The sequence below is a fragment of the Neophocaena asiaeorientalis genome, unplaced genomic scaffold (assembly GCF_003031525.2).
Source record: "Neophocaena asiaeorientalis asiaeorientalis breed wild unplaced genomic scaffold, Neophocaena_asiaeorientalis_V1.1 scaffold11, whole genome shotgun sequence".
Lineage (NCBI taxonomy): Eukaryota > Metazoa > Chordata > Mammalia > Artiodactyla > Phocoenidae > Neophocaena > Neophocaena asiaeorientalis.
In genome coordinates this window covers 2,438,740-2,459,925 of record NW_020173124.1, presented here as the reverse complement: position 1 = coordinate 2,459,925, position 21,186 = coordinate 2,438,740, and the positions used below count along the sequence as shown (strand labels likewise).

The window sequence follows — 21,186 nt, the reverse complement described above, 5'->3', positions numbered from 1 at the left end:
TTTGGCTAGAACTAAATCTGGGTGGGACAGCAAGAGCTCAGTATAGATCCTTCATTTCTGATGGTTATACAAAATCTGTCTTTAATAGCAATAGGATGATAAGATTAAATAAGAACAATCTCTTAGGAGATCAGAAAAATATTTCATGTAGTATGAAATGGATCTGCTCTCTGGTACCCCTATCTTTTGAACTGTATCATGATAGCGAGTTTTAAAATTCTTGCATAGAGACTGCAACTGACTCTTTACTTTTGCCTACTCATCTAATTCCTACCCATTCCTGTAGGCAGGGAAAATCTTTTTAAAATTAAAACAAAACCTAGTTCTTTCATTGTCTAAAAGCTTTTAATGGCTACCTGTGGCACTAAAGAGAAGCTCAAGATGTATAATATGGCTTAGTGGGCCCTTCTTTACTCAGCCTCTGTCTGCTTTATAAACTCATTTCTTGTCATATCTTTTCTAACTATCAAATTATACAATCTTTTCTACAATCAAATTATACTGAAATATTTGCTTCCTTGTAATTCTGTCATTTTTTAACACTATCTAGAATGGCCCCACCATACTGTCCGCACCCTGGAGGGGATTTTACCTAGTTAACTCCTACTCATAATGTTAGAATTGGCTCTTGTCTCATCTTCCCTAAGAAGGTCAGGCTGACACTCCAGGCTAAATTAGGCATTCTTATTTAGAATTCCGTTATTATAATTTACTACTCAAATATTTACTGATAGAAAGAATGTATAAAAAATTAAAATGCATATCGCTCTGCTATAGAGAATATAGAGCTAAGATTCTTTTTATGCGCTAATGATAAGATCCTATTTGGTGAACTGGCAGTGACTTTAATGAAAGAATGGCTGTATTAGTATGATTTCTAGTAAAGATTACTTAATATTGAACATCTCAATGTTAAACCTTTTTGGAAAAGGTTAATTTATTATGCATAAAAATTTCATACAACATGCCAGTTTATATTATAGTTATATACAAAAGCATCAGGTACTGATTTTTCCTAACTGATTGATTGCTCAAATCCTGATATCTCATGCAAGTATTACTGATATTATTCTGTTGTAATAGTTCATGAGACTTGACTCCCAATCTTCAGTACTAGACGTAGCTCAGCCAAGATGATGTTGAATTTTGAGGCTTGATTAATCATTTGTCTCCTACAAAAGTCTGAAAACATTTTTAACAATAATTTAAACTTTCCCTGAAGATAAATGGATGGATCAGTGAGGTGACCATTTATATATGAGTGTTATTTAGATACCTCAGTTTTTATTAAATGATATTAAAGCTAAAATATATCTTTCTTTTTTATAATGATGTCTTTATTCATATTTCTGCTTTCGTCTAATGTTCTAGATCCAGAATTAATTCATTTTGTTTTTAAATTGTTTGGGCTGTAATTGTGATTATTACTTATTAATAATTTAGGCAACTTATAGTTAGGTCTAAGAGATGTTTGTACTCATACCCAGGTGAGAGTGACACATAACAAGGTAGAAGCTAATAAAGCAAAGCACAGGTTTGCAAAATTCAGTCTTCTTTTTGGCTGTCATTTGCATTTCAATTTTCAGTAGGCTAAAAGAAAACTAACATGCCGGCATCCATATAAGGTAGAATAAGATAGTATAAAAGATGTGATAAATAAGAGAATCAATCATTCATTCACTCAAAAATATTTATTTGGCACCACTGTCTACCAGGCACCATGAATTCCAGAGTGCTGTAGGCCAGTTTATGTGGCACTGGAGAGGGAAGGTAGAAAGTAAGCAGTTGGCACTGAGTTTTTTTGGGGATAAGATTATTAAAATTTTTATCAGTCCATTACCCAGACTTTAAAGTTTTCAGTCCAGTCTATTGAGTCCTAACCATACTGCTTAGATTATTGTTTTCTTTTATAATCTAGAGTAGAAGTGTCTAATGAGAGTCTTTAGTTTAAAGTTCTCACTTTCTAAGGATTCATTATTTTTTTGTAGGTTGGATATGCCAATGTGATATTTTTATATATTGATAACGTTTACTGATTACTTACAATGCACTAAGTACTAAGTGTTTTAGGGATAGTTCCTTGTTTCTCAGTAGAACAAATCAATGAAGTAGGCACTATTACCTTCCCCATTTGTTAAGTGGAGAAATGAAGTCATATTGGTAAATGAATTAAGCCATTTAAACTATTCTAGAAACTAATGGAAAGATGTGGGTTCAAGGCCAGGTGTGTCTCTGTCTCTACTATCTAAACATTTCATTAATGCAAATGCTATATATACTGCATTTCAGAATAAGTATCCTACTCCATCAGCAACCAAAAACGCCTGAATTCCAGGTGTGGCAAGGCTAATAACTGTTCCTCTTAAGCACACAAATATACTTCATTTCCCAAAAATGACCATGTGTTAGTCGAGGGAATATAAGTGGAAATAAATTTTTTCATTGTTAAGCTAATGTTTTTAAGATGTTAGTATTCCCCTTTAAATCCCTTTATCCCATTTCTTTGGCTGAATAGTGACAGAAGCTCTAGGGTATGAAAGCCATAGGATACAACCCTGAACCACTGGTAACCTGAATCATTGCACTGGAGAAAGCTGATCCCTGACTGCTGCGTGAGCAACACAAAAACATCTATCACAGTGAAGCCATTTATGGTTCTATTTAATTGTTACCAAGACTTAGTCTACCTTATACACCAAGAGTTTCCATTGACAGTAATTTCTAATTACCTATTTCTTATCATAATTCAACTTGAGAAATTATAATTTGTGGGGAGCCTATTCATTTCACCAGATGATGTAGATTTTCTCTTTATTTTGCTCTCTTTATATTTCATTATGGAGCCTAATCAATTTTCCATGAATTTTTTTCAAATGTTTTGTGAAATGAGGCAAAGAAGAAAATAGAAGAAAGAAAAAAAGAAGGGAGGGAGGAAGGAACGAAGGGGGAAAAAAAGGAAAAAAATTAAAGAGGGCTAGAAGAGGAAAGAGGGAAACAGATTAGAAACAATGATGCTCCACGGGGGTGTAATTGGGAAATGCAAGAATTACTGTCGGTAAATTAACCCCAACCCCTCTTCTCAGCCTCTCTCTAATATAGGGCCATAAAAGCTAAAAACTCCTTTACTCATGCTTCTTTGAAACTACTACTTCAGAAGGCAATGAATCATAAACAGGAAACTGCTAGTTTTTCTGGGAAAGACTTTGCACTTTGGATGAAAGGGACAGATAAAGCTGTACTGCTACTTCTCCCTTCGTCTTTCTCTCTGCTGTAAATAGAATTGTGATATCTGGATTTGGGACAACTCTCCCTGTGACCATGACATGAAAAGACTGAAGAAAATATAAGAAAGCCCTGGAGATGTCACACAAACACTACTCAGTTGCTGAGTGCATCCTAGCAGCCTCCTGCCTCAAGTCTTCTGTGGTGAGAAAAATAAATCCCTAATCTTTGGCTAATTTTTCTCTGGGATTTTGTTTCTTGCAGCTGAAAACCTTCATAAGTGATTCAGGAATATTAAAGGAAAGACTAACCCTGAGGGTAGAATTAAGAAGTGATTGGTTGAAAAGGTAAAGAACAGGAAAATGTCAGAGTTGAGTCTAAAGGTCTATAACGATGGTGGCATGAAACAAACAGTAGGGATATTCTGGAGGGAGACAAGTCTGGAACATACTGATCTCAGGGTGCATATAGGACTTCCATGTGTAATAGGCAGATGCTCATAAATAACAATTTTCAAGTGTGTGAGTAGCCTGTAGCTTTTACTTGACAGTGAGAGCTGAGTCGTGGCAGTGGTTAAAAATCTTTAGGGATAGTAATTCAAAGGACAATGGGGAGCATTCAGTGAATGTAGACAAAAATAAATTATTAGTAGAAATAAGTAATAGTATATGAAAAATATATAAATATAGAAGTAAGGCAGAGCTCCAAGATGGTAGGTTGCCCAATAATATAAAATTAAGTAGATGGCTTCTAAGACAAAATATGAAAGTGTGTCTTCAAACTGATGTCTCTTTTCACATGCTGGCCTTCCCTTATAATATGGCTCTCTAGCCTGATCTTATGCTTAATTTTCCTTAGCCTCTCACACTTGTCACCATCCCAGGGCTTCTCCTCAGTTAAAAAAAGTCTCAGCATTCTCTAAATTCATTATGTGAGTCAGAGCCATCCTACCAACTGTTCTTTTATTAATTTATTTATTTTTCCCTTTAGATGATCACTAGAAATCTTATATTTTCTCTTTCCATCAGAGTCAATTTCTATACCACTTACAACAAGAAGTCAGATAACCAAATACAAAATTGGGAAAGACACTTGAATAAGCATTTCATAAAAGAAGATTCTGAGACAGCTAGTACACATTTGAAAGATCCTCAACCTCATCAATAGTCAGAGAAGTGCACATTAAAACTATAATGAATTATTACAAACTAATCAGATTTGCTATTGGTGAGAATGAAGAGCAACAGAAACTCATACATGCTAGTGGGAGTATATGACAAATTGATACAAACCTTTGGAAAGTTGGCATTGTTGATTAGGATTTAACATATACATACTTTATGTTCCAAGGATTCTAATTCTAGGTATGTATTTAACAGAAATGGGTATGAAGGCATACCCAAAGAAATTTATAAGAATGTTCACAGTAGAATTTATTGTAATGGCCCTCAAATGGAAATGAAACTCAAACATCTATTCTGATTAGAATGGAAAAAAATAAATTGTGATCTATTTCATACACTATAATAATATAGTGAAGTGGAAAGAAAAACAGGCAAAACTGCTACATACAATATGGATGAACCCCACAAATATAATAGCAAATAAGCAAGACACAAAAGAATATATGTTAATCCATTCATATACAGTTCAAAGATGGACAAAGCTTATATATATTTTATATATGTATATATTTTATATATATATATATTTATATATGGTTAGAAGTCAGGAGAAGAGGTAATAGGCAGTATTTGGGAGAAGGAGGATTCTGAGTGTTATAAATGTTCTAGAAGTTTCTTGATGTGGGTGATGGCTATAAGGGTTCAAAATAATTCATCAAGCCACTTACAATTTCTGCTTTTTTTGGTATACATGTATTTCTTTAATAATATGTTTTTCAAAATTCCTATCCCCACTTCCCTTTCATATGAAGTTTCTACTTCAGAATCTACTCTTGTTGACTTTTATTAATCCATCATTTTTGGTTCCAACCATACTTCTGGAAACTTTCGTCTTTTTTATGTCACTTAGCCGTTCCTAACTGTGGCTCTTTTATGGCTTTTTTTCCCCTCGAATTTCCCAACTCTTTCTTGATTGACACCTTTAATTTTCTCTTTGTCTCTCTCTTCAGCTTTATCTTCATAGACCACCCAAGAGAGCTATGTAAGTCTACATTATAAAGAATTTTTCTAAATCTCCATTGAGAATGGAGGGGATTGTCTAGCAAGAGTATAAATGTCTGTTAAAATAATTTTGATAATGGATAAATTGAAGTCTGCTAGATCGCCATTTCACTCACATAGTATCCATCACTCCTGTGCAGTTACATTTATATGGAACTGCTCATTCCTACCTTCCTTTCTTTGACTGAAAACTCAATGAGAGTTTTACCTGGTAGGCACTTACCATATTTTTTACATAAAAGAAAGCGTGCAAAATACTGAGAGAATGGTTTTAGTAAGCAAGGTAGTTAAGAATAAGAATTACATATAACATCTACTAAACAAGTTTATCTTGCTTTTTAATGGGAAATGAAAGGAAATTTATATTTAAGCCACTTTCTATAACTTCATATTTGTTGAGGACAGTGGAAGGAGGGAGGGAACCACCATTTAACGGTAGAATGTGTACAATCCAAAAGATATTTTATACTCTTCATAATCAACACTGCATTTATGAAGTAGGTCCTGTTATCCCAAATTAACAGTTTTGAAAACAGAAATTCAGAAAAGTGAAGTAACTAGCTTGCTTGAGATCATGTAAGAATTAAATGACCTAGCCAAGATATGAATTTCAGACTGAGTGATTCCAAAACCCATGATCTTTCTTCTTTACCATCCTGCCTCATTTCTATGAAGTTTAATGAGACATGCGTGTATACTAAGGCAATCAGGGACTTCTGATTACTTGCATAACATTTTAAAATATGATATTTTATTGGCCTCCCTTTATTTTGGTGCTTAACATTTAATATCTAAATTAAGAAGACATTATCTTTATATCTTTCATAATGCACCACTTTCACAGTTATCCATCAAACCAGTTGGAAGTCTTGGTTGGAAACTCCTAAGACTGCTGATAACGGTGCTAAATTTTTTTTCATTAGTTCCATTCATTAGCTTCAATAACTGAGTATATTAACTAGATATCACACATATATTAATCGCATAACTTATTAATGTTCAGAGTATAATTCAGTTGTTACCTTTTTAAATACATGATTTGATTGCTGAATCAAATAGAACTGTTATTTAAAGATTTTAAATACAAATTGTAACTGTTTAATGTTGTTCCTCTGATTTTTTTTTTCAGGCAAACAAATAATAAAAACACTTTCTTACAAGCACTTATATATAAAGAGCTACTCTTTCACAATAGTAAACTATGTAAGTGTCATTCAGTAGTATTGAGGGAAAATTGCTCGTTATAGGCAGTATAATGGCTTCCTAAAGTAAACTGGGTAAAACTCCATCTACTGATAAACTTTTATTCTCCATCTCCCCTTTTTCAGGTACATAGTGTTAATGAGCATGAATTATATATAGAATGAGTTATAATATGACAAAGCACCAGAGTTGAGCTTCTAACAGTCCTAGTATATAGTTACTATCCTAAGTATTGTCTGCTTCCTGCTGACTGAGCAGCTCTGTACCAATGACATCACTTACAGGAAGCTCACCTATACTGCTGATTAGAGGTAGACATTGGGAGAGCAGATGCTAATAAGGAGGTAAGACCACAGAAGTGACAAAAAGAGGTTTAAATAGAGATGCCTAAAGCAAAATATATATTTTTTTTTCAGATATATTTATTGTTTATATGTCATATATCATATATATGTCATATATCATATACATGATATATATCTTACTCTTTTTTTAAACTCTTTAAATAATTTTACACAGACACAAACAAAGGTATTTTACTAGAAGTACAGTTGAATACTCCTATAGAGTGATGTTCTGGACAAGGGGCAAAGGAGGAAATGACGTACATACCTTTGCTTGTCCGGCTTTTGTGATGGCAGGCATATTAAAGAGCTGGCCAGTATAAAAATGCAGACCACTGAACAGGATCACTGCAATAGAGTCACCTTCATTCTCAATTACTTCAAGGATATCCTCTAATCTCAGTGTTTCTTCCCCCTAAAGTCACGTTAGGCACAAGTTACATTATATCCACAATAACAAATTTGTCCCTTTACATTTCCCAATCTAAAATTCACCTTGAGATCTTTCCTACTGTAAGAAAAATCAAAGATAATTTTTTTCAAATTAATAATCTTCAAAAATCGGGCAAGAGCATGTATTTGAATATCTTTTTGTTATTAAGAAATGATAATAAAATAGTAAAAAAGAGGTTTATAAAGTATCTTTGCAAAACCCTACTGCTTGATTTTATTCTTCAGTTTTTCACTTAATCTTTACTATTTACATACTTATAGATTGTTTCCTTCTTATTCCCATCAAATAAAATACCAGAAAGTACAGGATGTCCATAAAATTCAAATGTCAAGGCAAATTTCTTGGAAATTAGTATTTTACTTATCAATCTAATATTTTTTTCCAGAAAAAAGAGGCACGTATACATCATTCATCTGAGTGTAACTTAACCAATATTTTCTATTAGTTTAAGAGTAAAATCTCCTCCACACCAATCTAAAGATCAAGATCCAAACATGAAGAAAATATCAATAAAATTCAATATTATCAAAGTTACTTTTCCCCCACAACTCCCCACCTAAGACTAGTGATCAGTGACTTTCTGAAAATTGTGAATGAATTTAGGTTTGGTCTTATAAACAACTTGAGTGAAAATAACTCACCTAGATACATATAGTCTATTTGTATCCTGATAATTCTCACCTATTTATGAAGTCTTCATGTATTTTCTACAGTGCTAAATCTGACATGATTATGAAGTCAAAGCATCATTAACTACATTAATATGTGGGGAAAACTCATTAAGGCATTAATGAATTTTCCTTCAATTATTTTTAATTTTTGGTAACTTACTATTTGCCAGTTACTGTATCCCACATTAGGCATATATAATATGTATCACAAATATAAAAATACTCTAATTTCTGCTGATAGTCTGAGACTTGTTTACAAAATGATAATCTATAAAAATAGGATTGACAATGAAATCTTTGAATTATTAAGTGATGCATACTTTATACATAAAGAGAAGGATTTCAGTGATTCTAAGAAAAAATTCAGAGTAAAATTAATATCATAACCCCAAACTCTTTTTTTCCCTTAGAGGAAGCTAATACAGTTTGTCCACCATAATTTCAAAGAAAAGTAAGGAAAGTGTTATATCTACTAATACTTTATTTCTTTAAAGAATCAGTATTAAGCAAATAAGAAATATATTTTTAAATGATAGATATGGTTCTGTCTCATGTTCATGTGCCCTAATCCAGTAATGCTAAAGAGTGGTCCCCAAATTATGATTAACTCATACAGCTCTACAACACTTGTCACTTTTATTACTTTTTTATTTTTTTATTTTTTAAATATTGAGTATATTTCCCTGTGCTATATAGTAGGTCTTGTTGGTTATCTACCTTATATACAGTAGTGTGTGTGTTAACCCCAAACTCCTAATTTATCTCTCCCCTCCACCCTGTCCCCCCACCTTTCCCCATTGGTAACTGTAAGTTTGTTCCTATTTCATTTTATTTATTTATTTACTTATTTACTTATTTATTTGGCTGCATCGGGTCCTGGTTGCGGCATGCGGGATCCTCGTTGTGGCATGAAGGATCTATCGTTATGGAGCGCGGGCTTCTCTCTAGTTAGTGGCGGGCGGGCTTAGTTGCCCTGCATCGTGTGGGATCCTAGTTCCCTGACCAGGGAGCGAGCCCGTGTCCCTTGCATTGGAAAGCAGATTCTAAACCACTGGACCACCAGGGAAGTCCCCACTTGTCACTTTTAAAGTAAAAACTTGTGATATATTAGTGGCTATGCTCATTTTTGCTGGAAATAAGCAATTTATATACAACATATGAAACAAATGTTGTTCCAAAGCTGTGAGAACTTTCTGTTCCATTAATTTATTGCATGTTGGCAAATAGCAGTGAATAGAGTAGACCTTTAATTTCTCAAATTAGTTCTGGGTTGAAAGAAATAAATGTTCAAACACTGGTTTAACAGCCTGGGAGCATCGTACATATGTGAAACCTAAAATTTATTCTGTGTGGATCTCTTGGTGCCAAAATTACACAAGATGCAGGGTTTATAGGTCAAAACCTGTACAACTTAGCCTTATATCTTTATTAATGTAAAATGCACAGTATTTTAGACCTTGAACATATGGTCAAGCCTGACTAGGTATTTCCTTTGTTGTCTGTTTAAATATAAAGGAATCTCAGAGATAGATTAACTATCAGAAAGTCACATACCCAGTATGTCGGTGGGTCTGGGATTTCCCTGGGGAGTAATAGCGAAGTTCTAAGCCTAGTTTTTTTCTGCTACACCACATCCCTTTCTATTCCCCAGGCCAAGCTCAGAGGAAAATATTTGATCCTTAGATTAAGAGGGGCATAAAAGATAGGCATCATTCAATTTCAACAAGTATCACTAATTTTTAACATGATTTCAATGGCACCCACAGGAAATGGCATTTAAAATTGAAAATGATGTATGCAATTTGTCATCTCCTCCCATCCCATTGAAGAATATGGCAGACTCCAGTGGTATTAATAGGAAAATAGTTTGCTTGTAATAGCCCTTGAAAAATTAAAATAGATACACTTCTGAGTTAATTCTCTATTTTAAGCAAAATGACCTAACAGTAACAGAGTATAGGCCTTTTATACTTTCTTGAAACTTCCATTAAAGTAATGAAGATAATAAACTTTTGAAGAAAATGAAGAAAAAAGATCAATACTAAATAGAAGAATGATTAATATTTATTTATCTTTCTCATATACCTCTCTTGGTTTTATAAGCCGCATACTTTTCTCAATGTTAAGTCCATGAAGTTGAAGCTGTGACTCAATAGCATACTGGAAAAGAAAGATGATTTATTAAATCAAGTCCAGTGTACAGAAGTATATTGAAATAACTCAGAAAAAAATAATAAAATACCAATAAAAGCATATTATTATATTAAATTCAAGGTCAAGGTTAAAAGTGACTAAACAGAATATATCAAAGAATTACTTAACATAATTTACATGCAACAGTCTGAACATTCTTTGAAACACAAAATATTAGAAATGGATGGAAATGTAGGGGTCATCTAGACTTTAGGAGTACAAGAGATTTTTAGAATAAGATATTAAATCATCTAATGCAAGTCAAAACAGAATTTACAAAATAACCAAAGTGAGGAGGTGGGGATTTGCTAGGCTCCAACAGAGAGTACAGAAGTGGCTTGTCCTAGAAAGAGTAAGCTAGTAAAAGAAAAGGGCATCAAGAAGTTCCCTTCATTGAGAGCCCAAGATATAAATGGGAACAAGAAATTTTAGAAACCCTGAAGTTTTTCAAAATAGGGGTTTGATCCTTTTTAGTAAGAGCATGATTATTAATTTGCATTAATTAAGTGCCTTAAAATTACAAGGTATAGGCTAGAATACTTAGAAAAGACAGAAATCAAGTTTCTCCAACACTAAAACTGAAATACAGCACTGAAACTGCAATATACTTTAATCTGTGCCTGTCTGTGTCTGGAACAATCATATTTCTTACCAACTGTGATTCCTGAAAAAGTAGCATGATTTTTTTTCTTGAACCACAAGAAATTCTTTTAGTCCTTAATACATTTGTTTAATTATAAAGTATCAATAATTATGTTAGTGTGCTATGAAAACAAATGGACAAATAAATGTTTATATTCCTAAGTTATGTACCTAAAAGGTTAAGTACTGGTATATGTATCGATTTAATTTCATAAAATAAAACAGCAACAAGAATTAATAAAACATTTATAACTGCACTTGATTTAGACCAGCGGTTTGCTCAATGTCTTTAAAAAGACTAATAAATCAATGTTCCCATTCAATTCTTTCCTCTTTTAACACGTTTTACTTGAACCAAAGAAATAAAGCTACAATCTATAAAAAATGCATAAATCAAAAGCATTTGACAGATCTTTTTTATTATAAGGTTACTTGGAAAAGACTAGTGAATAAACATTCAAGTCAGGCAAATGATATACTCCTTTAGGAAGAGCAGAAAGAATATAAATATAATTTGAAGACTCCTTACATGATCTGAAGGGAAGGCTTTAGCTTCTAGGAGAATTTTATACCGTTTGGGTGTAGGCTTGAAAAACGATAACTGCAATGAAATGGACTTATTGAGAAATGCGTTAATGCACAACTTAGACATTTGTTCATTTTATATATACCACACTTTCATTTTATAATCTCCAGCATTTTAAAGGCATTAATTAATTACACAGCTAGATGTCTGTCAAAGGTACCTTCTCTGATTAGCCTTGTTTCCAGTAAATTCTAAAACGGAAGAAGATACTTGCTCATTATATTTATCAATAGGAAAGCAAATTTGGGAGAAAATGTGAATCAGATAAAAACACATTCTCAAACTTTACTTAAATGTTAATTGAAAAATTAACTTCCCAATGCGTTTAATGGCAGTTTCTCTATTATGAGACAAATATCATGTTCTGTGTATATTTTATTTATATTGATTTATCTAGCACTGCAGATTTGGTTTCTAGTACATAAGATTTCTACAGTTTTATGATATTATGAAATCTAATTTTAGGTTCAACTAGAGGTACCTTTGCCCTAATGAAACATTTGGCATTTCTAGAGACACCAGAGAGAAGTAGCTCATGTGTTCAGTGGGGCCTTTTCATTCCTCCACACAGTTCCTGGAGAAGCAATACTGACTGACAATAATAACAATGAGGATGATTACTACTGTTAATTGGATGTTGACCACTGGCCAGGGTGCTAAAGCAATTTTCACATATTATCTTGTTTCATATGTACGAGGTAGGTATTATCCTCACTTTTACAGAGGAAAAAATTAAGATTTAGAGATGCCAAAACCCTTGTCCAAAGTCAAACAGGTATTAAGTAGCCTAGCTGGGAGCCAAACCAGAGGTGTCTGAACTGAAAACTATGCTGTTTACCATCATAGTTAACATACTCCACAAGTACTTTCCTTCAGGCATATTTAATAATCATGTCTATATTTTATCAAAATAAAATATCAATATCTTAATTGTGCATCTTTGTCTTGTAGACATGTTTTCAAAATCTCACTTAAAAATGAAATACAAATTTTTCATAGCATCAATTACTATAGGTGCCATATTTCAAATCAATAATATATTTGACATTCTAAGGCATACACATTATTAAGTTCTTAGGATGTAAGAAACACCTAAACACAGTGACTCATTTAAGGTACTAGGTCCTTTTTCTCCAATTTAGTTTTAATTTCTAATTCTTTTTTAATCCACTCCCCCAAAATTAGCCTACAAAGACATACTAATCCATAGTCCCACCCTGCTAAAGCCCAGCATATTGGAAAACTGTCTTTCTGAAAAGCTCACTGTTTGCTACCATTCATACATCATTGTTTTGTGTGTGTGCAGCAGTTTTGCTTTTTACCCACTGTGACTCTTATTCCTTATGTTCTGAGATAAGAGCTATTCATTATTCTAAAGCTCTTTGCAAGAGTCAACTCTCCCATGGTTACGAAGAAGCCATTCTGTCATGGTCCAGCATTTCCTGGTAGAAATGAAAACAACCTCACAACTTATTTTTAAATAAGTAAACCTCCAAATGCTCATGAATTAAAGATTGAAAAATGTCAGATTCTGTAAACAGTGTATACTAAACATTGGTGGAATAGGAAGCTTACCAATAGAAGATGTAAATTAACAGTCAAACCATTCATTAGGGCTATTTCTTTCTCATTGGCTCCTGCAAAATAAATATATCATAATTTAGATTGTTCTATTAGTTCTAAGAGTACCTGGAAAAACAAACTATCACTCCTTCATCCTTAATGTTTTTAGAGATAAGGACACATTTGATGTGTCATCACAAAGAAATGGAAGTTTTCCCACTTGACTCATTTTATCAAACAATAGCTGGACTCATATGCATATAGCTAGCTAAAAATTATATTTCCTTTTTGACATAGTAAATAATAATAACATAATAGTGAAGCATTTGCTAAACTAAAAATGATTTATCCTATCATCAGCTACGCTGCCAAATTCCCACAGAGGACATTTTTGTGGTAAGTGTACCTCCAAAAGGAATCTAAAAAGAAATGAAAGCCCATCACATTTTTAAAGCTGGTTGTTTGTAACATCAAATTAAAATGCACCTTTAATAAAAGAAGGCAATGTTGCTAAACATAATTCACTGTTATTACAGTGAGATATACAATACTGTAGTTCATAAGACAAAAGAGCTAGAAGCAAAGTACAAAGAGCTAAATAGCTCTGGGGTTTATTTATACACACTGATATAAGATAATTAATATAGATATGTATTGTCTGATGAAGAAAACACACAAAATTAAGATATCCACTACACAATCATAATCTGATATAATTCCTGTTAACAAGGGTTTTGCCACTGGAAACAGACCCAGAGACAAAGCATACATTGAATACTTAAGAACTCAGAGCACAATAACAAATATATTAATACTTTCCCTATTTTTAGTTCTTATGATGTCTCTTAAAGGCAATTAGACCTGTTTAATAGGAATGATTTCTCTTTACTGTCAGTGAGAAAAATGGGCTGTGAGCTTTAACGTTTGTAAGGCTGTACTAGGTGTTAGAGAAAATGCATCATACGAGTCTTGCACTTTGTATCCAATGAAATACTTCTGATAGACTCCCATTTTTACTAAAAGAATAGACAGTAAGTAGAATAATTAATCTAATTAATAGATGGATTTTAGGTTAAGTTCACTTGAGGGAAGGCCACTGGAAATAAGTGTATAATTTAGGAATTTATATTTCAGCATAGCCATTTAAGGAAAGGCCTGTGTCTTCATTTAGTCAAGAAAAACTTTTTGTTGCATTTGATTGATGGATTTCCCCATTTGAATGCAAGGCTGGTAAATAAATGGTGGCTGTTAAGAGATGTATCTCTGGTCATTGTAATGTGAATAGTGTCTCAAGTCAGGGGACAATAACGACAACCTCATTCTGCATTCCTAGCACTAAATAAAATGTCTCAAACATACTAGAAAGCTTAATTTGTATACAGGGGCATATGTCTTCTCCTACGGTATAAAAGTCTTTTAGAAATATGGTGAAAGAAATGCTGCAAGCTTTATTTTGTTTCTTTGCATTATGGTATGAATTTTTACTGTTATTTCTAAAACAAAACATTATCTATTATATTAATCTTATATAACCCTTAACTCCCTGTTAGCTCTTTACACACATCTTTTCTGAACACTATTCATTTTAATAAAAAATATTCTGGCAGGGAGCGTGGAAGGAGAAAAGGAAGGAAAAATAATACATTTGGCCCTCCTTATCTGCGGATATGAAACCTGCGGATATGGAGGACGGACTTTATTCATGGCACGACTCACTTTATATTAGGGACTTGAGCATCCTCCTATTTTGGTATCCATGGGGGAGCCACGCCCCAAACATACTGAGAAAGCAGAATTAGTAGAAAGAAAAGCATTTGAAAGAATGTGGTGGGAAGAAAACAGAAGAGAAAGTTCATAAATTTTATCACAAAATGAAAACAAAGAAATAGAAGAGGCAGGAAGGGAGTGAGACTTTCTATACAAGGTCAGGCATTCCATTTTTGCTTAGTGATTACCTTCTGATTAAAATAATTATTCATTCCTCAGGAATGTTAGTCCTTCAAATAATAGTGTTCATTTTGGATCACCTAAAATTTTTCTTGCATGGAATGTGATGAACCACAAGTGCTAGGCTGAATTAATCTAGACATACACGTGGCCTTTCCTCCCCTCACTCTCAATGGCATGCTAACATTGGATCAATTCTTTGTAAATAATCCCTCACTGAGTTGAATAATTTGCCCGCAAAAATTATCCCGCCTTGGCACACTTTAAATTCAATCAAGCTCTTCACAAAATGCCCTCCTCACCTGCTAACGAACTTTGTCAAGGAGAGGTTCGGTGTACTTAACATGTGCGTGCGTACCTATGTATATCTAAGGATGGTGCAAATATTAATGCTGCAGAACATTAACAGTAATGTTTATTCCAAATATGACCTAAAGGCACTAAAGAAACAAGCATTGTTAACATGAAAGGGCCACCAGTCAGACTGATTTTTAGCCTATTTTCCAAAGGAAATATATCTAATTGACCTATCTCTTTTGGTCCAATATGTATTTCTGAAATCAACATGTTGTTTTAAGATATTTCAATATTATCAGCATTCCATAAGACAAATTTTTTTTAAGCAAGATGAAATTATTTCAAGTTGCTTTTCTTTGTACTTTTTCCTTCTCCCAAGAACTTTTTGTGAAATAATGTTGAAACATCAATAACTATAAGTATGAACTGTAATTCCCTGTGCTATACAATATATCCTTGTTGCTTATCTATTTTATACATAGTAGTTTGTAACTCCCCTATTTGGCTCCTCCCTCTTTCCTCTTCCCTTTGGCAACCACTTGTTTGTTTCCTACATCCATAACTCTGTTTCTGTTTTGCATATACCTTCTTCTGTATTATTTTTTAGATTCCACATAGGTGATATCATACAGTATTTGTCTTTCTCTGTGTGACTTCTTTCACTAAGCATAATATGCTCTAGGTCCATCCACGCCCCTGCAAATGGCATTATTTCATTCTTCTTTATGGCTGAGTAATATTCCATTGTATATGTATACACCACATCTTCTTTATCCATTCATCTGACTAAAATTCAAAAAAAAATAAAAATAAAAGAAAGAACCACAAGTATTGAGGGCAAATTTATTGGAGGCCAAGGTTTTTTTTAAAAACTTCATGAAAACTTATGAGGATTTGAAAGAGTCTTTATTTTAGAAGATCATATAAAACTCACTGCAGTAAATGTAAAAATTTGAATTACTTCATCTGAGATGGGTGTGAGCCAGGGTTCTCATTTGAAGAGTGCTTTCTTGCTTGCTTATTTATTGAACATAACTTTTTGTTTACCAGAAGGTGAAAGTTATGTACAAGCACTGCCTTCTTATCTCAATGCCTGGCATGCTAACGTTTATTGAGCCCTTATTATGTGCCAACACTTCACAGTAACTTGATAAGGTATCTACTTTGATTTCCATATTTATCAATGAGGAAACTGATGTGCACAGAAATGAACTAACTCACTTAAGGTCTCACAGATAGGAAGTAGGAGACAAAATCTTATAGAAAAAAATATTAATTAAAATCTTTGTTCAAGGTAACATTTGGAAGTGTTGTCTACATTATCCACTCCCTGTAAGTCAAATATAGGAAGCCCATGTTCATTACTAACATCCCTCAGCACCTTTCTAATCTTCATTTAATTTCAAATATTTTGCAAAGTGAGGTCAGGAGGGTTCCAGGCTGCTTAGTGTTTGATAAGAAGGTTAATGATGGATCTCATAACTGCCATACCATGTTCTGTATATTTTATTAAGCAGATGCAAATGTTAATTGTGGATTTTGTTGTAAGGTTTGTAGTTCGGCTAAGTCCGAGAACTTTCCACTCTGTTTTTCAAATAGCAAATTCCTATGGCCTTGGAGGTGGCTAGTGTGTGGTTGAGGATTTATGACTTTGGAGAGAGCTCCCAGGGATTATTGCTTCTCTGAGGGTCAACCACAAGTTTCATAAAGCAAATCTATGTTCACTTTACAACATTTTTATAAGCCAAAATGTATGTATCTAGCCCTTTGTGATGTTTATGTACCCAGGGAGAAGTAGGCTTAATAATAATACTAACAGTATTCTTCAGCAATTCTATTTCTAGCATCTTGATAATATGACATTAACTCTAAGGGAAAGTTATTCCATGTTTTGCAGAATTGTTAGCTCCATATAAAATGTTTTATTAATGGTTTTTCTTCTCATCTGAAATGGAAATTCTTTTCTATGTCTGTGGACATAGAAATATAGGGTTGCTCACTGTGTCTTCCACTTCTCTATCCACTCTATCAATTTGTACACATAATAATTTTTATTATACTCCTGTTACTTCTTTTTGAGAAATTTTATGGCAAAATACAGGTTGTGGTTTTAAGAACCTGGAAGATTCAGTCATAGTCCAAAATATACAACTTATCTGTTCATGACACATTTAGACAGCCCACAAGTAGCAAAAATCAATTTGACTTCTGCTGCTCTCTTCCGTAGTTACCACATAATTTTAACATTTATTTTGTGATTTATACAATATCTACTTCCAAAGAGGATTTTAGGTTTCTTGCATTACGTGTGAGAAAGAATGATTTTAAAAAGTGCAACAGAGTACTATATATGTGGATGAGAAACAAATTAGGAGCTATTAAATATATATATTTTTTTAACTAAATATTTTTGCTACTTCGAACTCCACCAAATTTTCTCAGAACTTACTATCAACCAAGGCAAAAGGGAACCTGCATGGGATTTGCAACAAAGAAAATAAACATGAACAGACACAAAATACCTTCTAAAAGAATCAGTTACTACTAAATCGAACAAAGTGAACTCATTCATTTTTCAACTTAAGTTAAGAACCGTTTCTTGGACTAATATATACAGTTTTAAAAGTAAAGAAATTTGGGGATAGATGATAGCTACTGAAATTAAAAAGAAAAACAAGCTTTTAAAATATAGCTCATAATATACTTTTGAAGATACTGTCAACAACAAAAATAGTAGAAATATTTCTCCTGATACAACATAAATTGTAGAGAACAAAATAAACATTTAATAAACTAATCATTAAACTAAATATTTAGTTTAATGCACTGACAATATTTCAAATAAAATATGACAATGCATTTGTCATATTAAGGCTTGAAACTTTGAGAATATATATATACTGTATATATATATATATATATATATATATATAATAAACAATACATATACTGTTTATTGAGTTTCATATGTACAAATGTGACTTTGCCCATTTCAAGACATAATTGTTATTTTTATATCCTGTATAATTAGGATCAAATGACTGTAATTTAATTTATACAACATTCAAGGACAAAAATCACAGAAAACATAATAAAGTTTGTCCCATACTTTACAGCTTTGTATGGTATTTCAAAGACACACAAAAATCCCTAAAGCTAGAACTGATAAATATTCTTTAAACATTTTTAGTAAGTTCAATCTTCTTACTTATCTAAATAAATCTGAGTATTTAGTTGTTGTTGTTTTTTAATTTCCTTAGTAATCATCATGAGAGGTGGGCTGGTTTAAATTTCATTGATCATTCTGACATATGTGTATTTGCTGGGCAACAAAACACATGCACATTTAATAAGTTGCAATAGAGCTATAAACTTTTAAACGATCAAAGGAAATCTTTTTGCAGGTTTTATGGGCTTCATAAATAAATCTCACTAAATGATAGCCTTACCACTTCCCTGGCCTGTATATAAACATCTGAACTCCTCTTTAAAGGATGATAAATACTAATCACAAAATAATAGGATTAGAATGCAATTTATGTTCTGAAAGCAAATCTAGCAAAGAAAGAGACAGTCCACATCTAAGGAAAACATATATGCTCAGGTCAAATTAATGCAGGATTTTTTTCAATTTTTTTTAAAATTTACATGTTAGGCATTTGAATGAATATAATAGGCGTCTAAAAAATGAGCATAAATGAAAGCATTGTCAAACAACTAATTAATACACCCGTAAATGTAGTCCAGGATTGTTCAGGTGGGAATTCCCTCCATGAAAATATACACTCCTCTGGATAATGCTGGCAGTCTGATCAAATGCTCTGTGCTCCCAAGATCCTGACTGGTTTGGCAGGAGATGCTATGTTTTCACCTTTACCCACCCTGGCTGACAAGGTTCTGGCCTTGAGTTTGAGCCCCAAGCATCCAGGGCTCTGCAGATTCGCCCTGGGGCTTGTGAGAGTCCTGCACTCAGGCCCTACACACTCCTGGCTCCATGCACTACCCCCCAGATATTGTGCTTCTAGCTTTCAACTGCTTCTTTCTCAGCAATTGCTATATTTCTGGTCAGTAGGGATTTCTATTTAATTTTTTTTAGTGTTGCTATATGTTTGTTAATCTAAATTTTTTTCTATCATTTCTCTGTTTTTGGAATAGAAGGGAGCATTTTCAGTTTGTACTTAATGTGTTATCTAACTAGAAGCCAATCTTCTGATCCTATAATATAACCACATAAAACAGAAATGTGTGTAGTGTAATGATTACTCAGTAATAACTAGCAGCAAACCGAGCTTGTTGCTTTTGCTTGCAACTCTTCGATGGAGTGTTGTTTGTTTGTTTTTTTAACTTGCTGAATGGAACAGGTTACACATTCATATAGTTCATAAACTAAAAACAGGTTTTCCTTAAAGTCTGGTAGTTTGGGGTGTGTTAAGCACCCACTGTGTTCCCCGCTGTGCATGTGGTGGGGTTTGTCGTGCTATGAAAATCCATGTCAGAACCTTCAGGCTGCCCAAATATCGCAGAGAAGACTTTTCCAGTCTCCTGCCTAGATACTGGGAGCTAAGTTAGCGCAGAGGTGGATAAACATTTATTTAACTCTGTTTTCACAGGGAATATGTTATGGACTGAACTGTGTCCTCCTTGCCTTTACCAGTGAGATTTTAGTCTAATAGAGAATTCTAAGGACTAATTTTTAGTTGACTGAATACCTAAACTTGGGCAGTAGCCCTGCAACCTGGGCTGGGCCACCTAGGCCTCGTTCTCTACCATGTTGAGGCTTTCTGGGAAGCCAGCCACTTTGGGCAGGAGTAAAATGCAAAGTTGTTTACTGAGGATCTGGTTTGTGGGGGTTGATTGGGGCAGAAGACTATATTTATGCTGGGGTGACTCCCAGAAATACATAAGAAGAAGCTAGAAAAACAATGTCCCTAAATTCTTTGTGGTATGTTTGCAAACTGCCTTAGATTGTTTTGACTATAATAAGTTTGAATTTCTCCTTGTTAAACATAGTGCAAAAGCTTGAGGTTTCCTCTCCCTCTTGCAGCCAGTACAGAGGATGTAAATGGTGGCTGAAGACTGAGTAAGCTTCACCTGATTGGTGTGGGTGCTGGTCTCTTGTCAAATGTGTCCCTAAACTTCCTTCTCCTCGCAGGCAAGCCCCCAACCAAACATCTAAGATAGGAAGTGCTCCTTTCTTCCTCTTCTCCCTACATGGGGTTACCAGCAAAGCCAATACAACCACTACTTAGATAGAGTAATGACTTCTGCAAATTCAAGGGTGTTCCTTCTCCCAACCTCTCCTCTTTCCTTCCCTTACAAACCCTCTACCCTAGACAACATCCTCCCCACCACATACACCCTCCCCCAGAGAATCTCTGCTTACCCTTCTAGTGTGGTCTGGTAATATTACCACCTTGAATGTGAATTGCTATCCTTATTGCCCCTGTTCAAGAAGAGCCAGCTGTCATGTTGTCAGGAAGCACTATTTAAAATGTGAATTGTTACAGAGCAAATGAATACTGTGTAAGAACATTAAAACAGAGAGAGAGATTTCTAGTTGTGGCCTTTTCTTTTCCACTTACAGAAGTTTCTTTCACATTTCTTGTAAAGCAGATTTAGTGGTGCTGAACTCTTCTAGCTTTTGCTTATTTGTGAAACTCTTCATCTCTCCTTCAAATTTGAATGATAGTCTTGCCAGGTAGAGTATTCTTGTTTGTAGGTTTTTTTTTTCTTCACCACTTTAAATATGTGATGACACTCCCTTCTGGCCTTGCAGAGTTCCTGCTGAAAAGTCAGCTGACTGTTTTATGGGAGTTCTCTTGTATGTAATTACTTGCTTTTCCCTTGCTGCTTTTAAGATTTTCTCTTTCTCTTTATT

At 33.7% G+C, this 21,186-nt stretch overlaps 1 protein-coding gene across 1 annotated transcript in view; it reads right to left on the bottom strand.

The window, feature by feature from the left end:
• The window catches only part of KYNU (kynureninase), a 93,096-nt gene that overhangs the window by 45,863 nt on the left and 26,047 nt on the right, over positions 1 to 21,186 (bottom strand). The window contains exons 5-8 of the mRNA XM_024744101.1: positions 13,077 to 13,138; positions 11,445 to 11,516; positions 10,166 to 10,240; positions 7,224 to 7,370 (exon numbers count right to left, since the gene is read on the bottom strand). Coding sequence (XP_024599869.1) covers positions 7,224 to 7,370; positions 10,166 to 10,240; positions 11,445 to 11,516; positions 13,077 to 13,138 — 356 coding nt within the window. The remainder of the gene's footprint in view (positions 1 to 7,223; positions 7,371 to 10,165; positions 10,241 to 11,444; positions 11,517 to 13,076; positions 13,139 to 21,186) is intronic.